This window comes from Aplysia californica, unplaced genomic scaffold (genome assembly GCF_000002075.1).
Source record: "Aplysia californica isolate F4 #8 unplaced genomic scaffold, AplCal3.0 scaffold00514, whole genome shotgun sequence".
Taxonomy (NCBI): Eukaryota; Metazoa; Mollusca; class Gastropoda; order Aplysiida; family Aplysiidae; genus Aplysia; species Aplysia californica.
The window spans coordinates 350,261-351,709 of NW_004797784.1; the positions used below are offsets into that span (position 1 = coordinate 350,261).

Below are 1,449 nucleotides of genomic sequence, written 5' to 3' on the forward strand. Positions count from 1 at the left end.
AGAGAGAAAAGAGGATTACTATTATGAGCTGTGCGCTTCATATGTTCTTTGTATTATTGTACAGCGCATTGGGTACTTCTTTGTGGAAGTGCGCTATATAGATGCAATTTATTATTTATTATTATTATAAATTCCAAATGTTGTTAAATAAAAGCAAGAAAAGTAATAAGATGTAAGTATGATTATTAAAAGAATGAAGCAGTTTGTTTACTCTCTCCTGTTAAAAAATCCTTTCTGAGCTTAGAACATTTGAGCATCTTGCCGGAGTGCTGGTGTTCCAGTTTATTGCTGTGTCATTGTTGTTATCATTTGGTGATAAAACCAATTTAAAAAAACCAAGATTTGAAGAGCACCCTCAAGTATGGTTTTCTCTGCAGCCATCGAGGATGTGGAGTCGAATGTGGCGGCGTCGGATGACCAGGGGAAATCTCATGAGGTCGATGACAAGACAAATGGAAGCGTCGTGGATAGCTCAAATGCGCCGTAAGTCAAAAAGTGCTGTAGTATTGAGTGCCATTGTCAGTTTGAGTTTGGTAATAGTTTTACGGTTTTTATAACTGCAAAAGGCTATGTGAGTGCACGAAACTCAAGTTCGTTGTTTTCACGTTAGTTTGCAGTCCGGTGAAGTCGAAATAGTTAGATTTTAAAATTTAAGGTAAAATTCTCTAAAAAAAACCTTTCGTTTACATACTTAAAATATCACTATTTACATGACACATTTTATAAACAAACTTGCCCACTTGTCAAGTATGAACAATAGTTTCTGTAGCTGTCTTTCCACAAGTTTTACTTGAGGATTAATTCTTGATCCGTGGCATATCAGAAAGTCGGCAACGTATAACGAGCTGTATATATTGTTTTGGAGGGAGTTAATGATGGAGTTTATTTCAATTTTAAAGAAGAGAGGAGAAAAGTTGCTCTCCTGGGTAACACCTTCCACCTGCTGTTGAGGCTTGGAAAAAGAAGATTTGACAAGAATCCGGAAAGAAATGTTGTGTAAAAAGTTGCCAATGAAGGCAGGAAGAGGACTGCGTTTGCCGAGAGCGTGGAGGTGTTTAAAAACAACTAGGTAACACCCTAGACATCTCTAGTGTTTAGTCGTTAATATATGTAGTGTGTCGTCATAGGTATCTATGGTGTGTGGTCATTGATACTTCTAGTGTGTCATCATAGAAATCTCTAGAGTGTCGTATGTCACAAAGTGTTGTGAGTCATTATAGTTACTCCAGGGAACACCCTTGATACCTTTAGTGTATGGTCGAAGAGAGCCTCAAGTGTGTGCTCATTTGTGTGTTTTTATTCGTGATTGTGTGTTCAACTATGAGTATGCGTTTTTGTTCTTGTGTGATTGTGTATGTGTGTGTATGTGCATGTATGTGTGTGTGTTAGAGAGTATGTGTATGTGTGAGTATGTGTAAGTATGTATGTGTGTGTGTGTGTGTGTGTGTG

General features: G+C 37.5%; 1 protein-coding gene across 1 annotated transcript in view; it reads left to right on the forward strand.

Annotated features, from left to right (window-relative positions):
* LOC101855442 (solute carrier family 13 member 5) overlaps positions 1-1,449 on the forward strand; it is a gene marked incomplete at its 3' end in the record, with an annotated part of 25,747 nt that overhangs the window by 13,484 nt on the left and 10,814 nt on the right. The window contains 1 exon segment of the mRNA XM_013086859.1: positions 378-483. Within this exon segment, the coding sequence (XP_012942313.1) occupies positions 378-483 (106 nt within the window).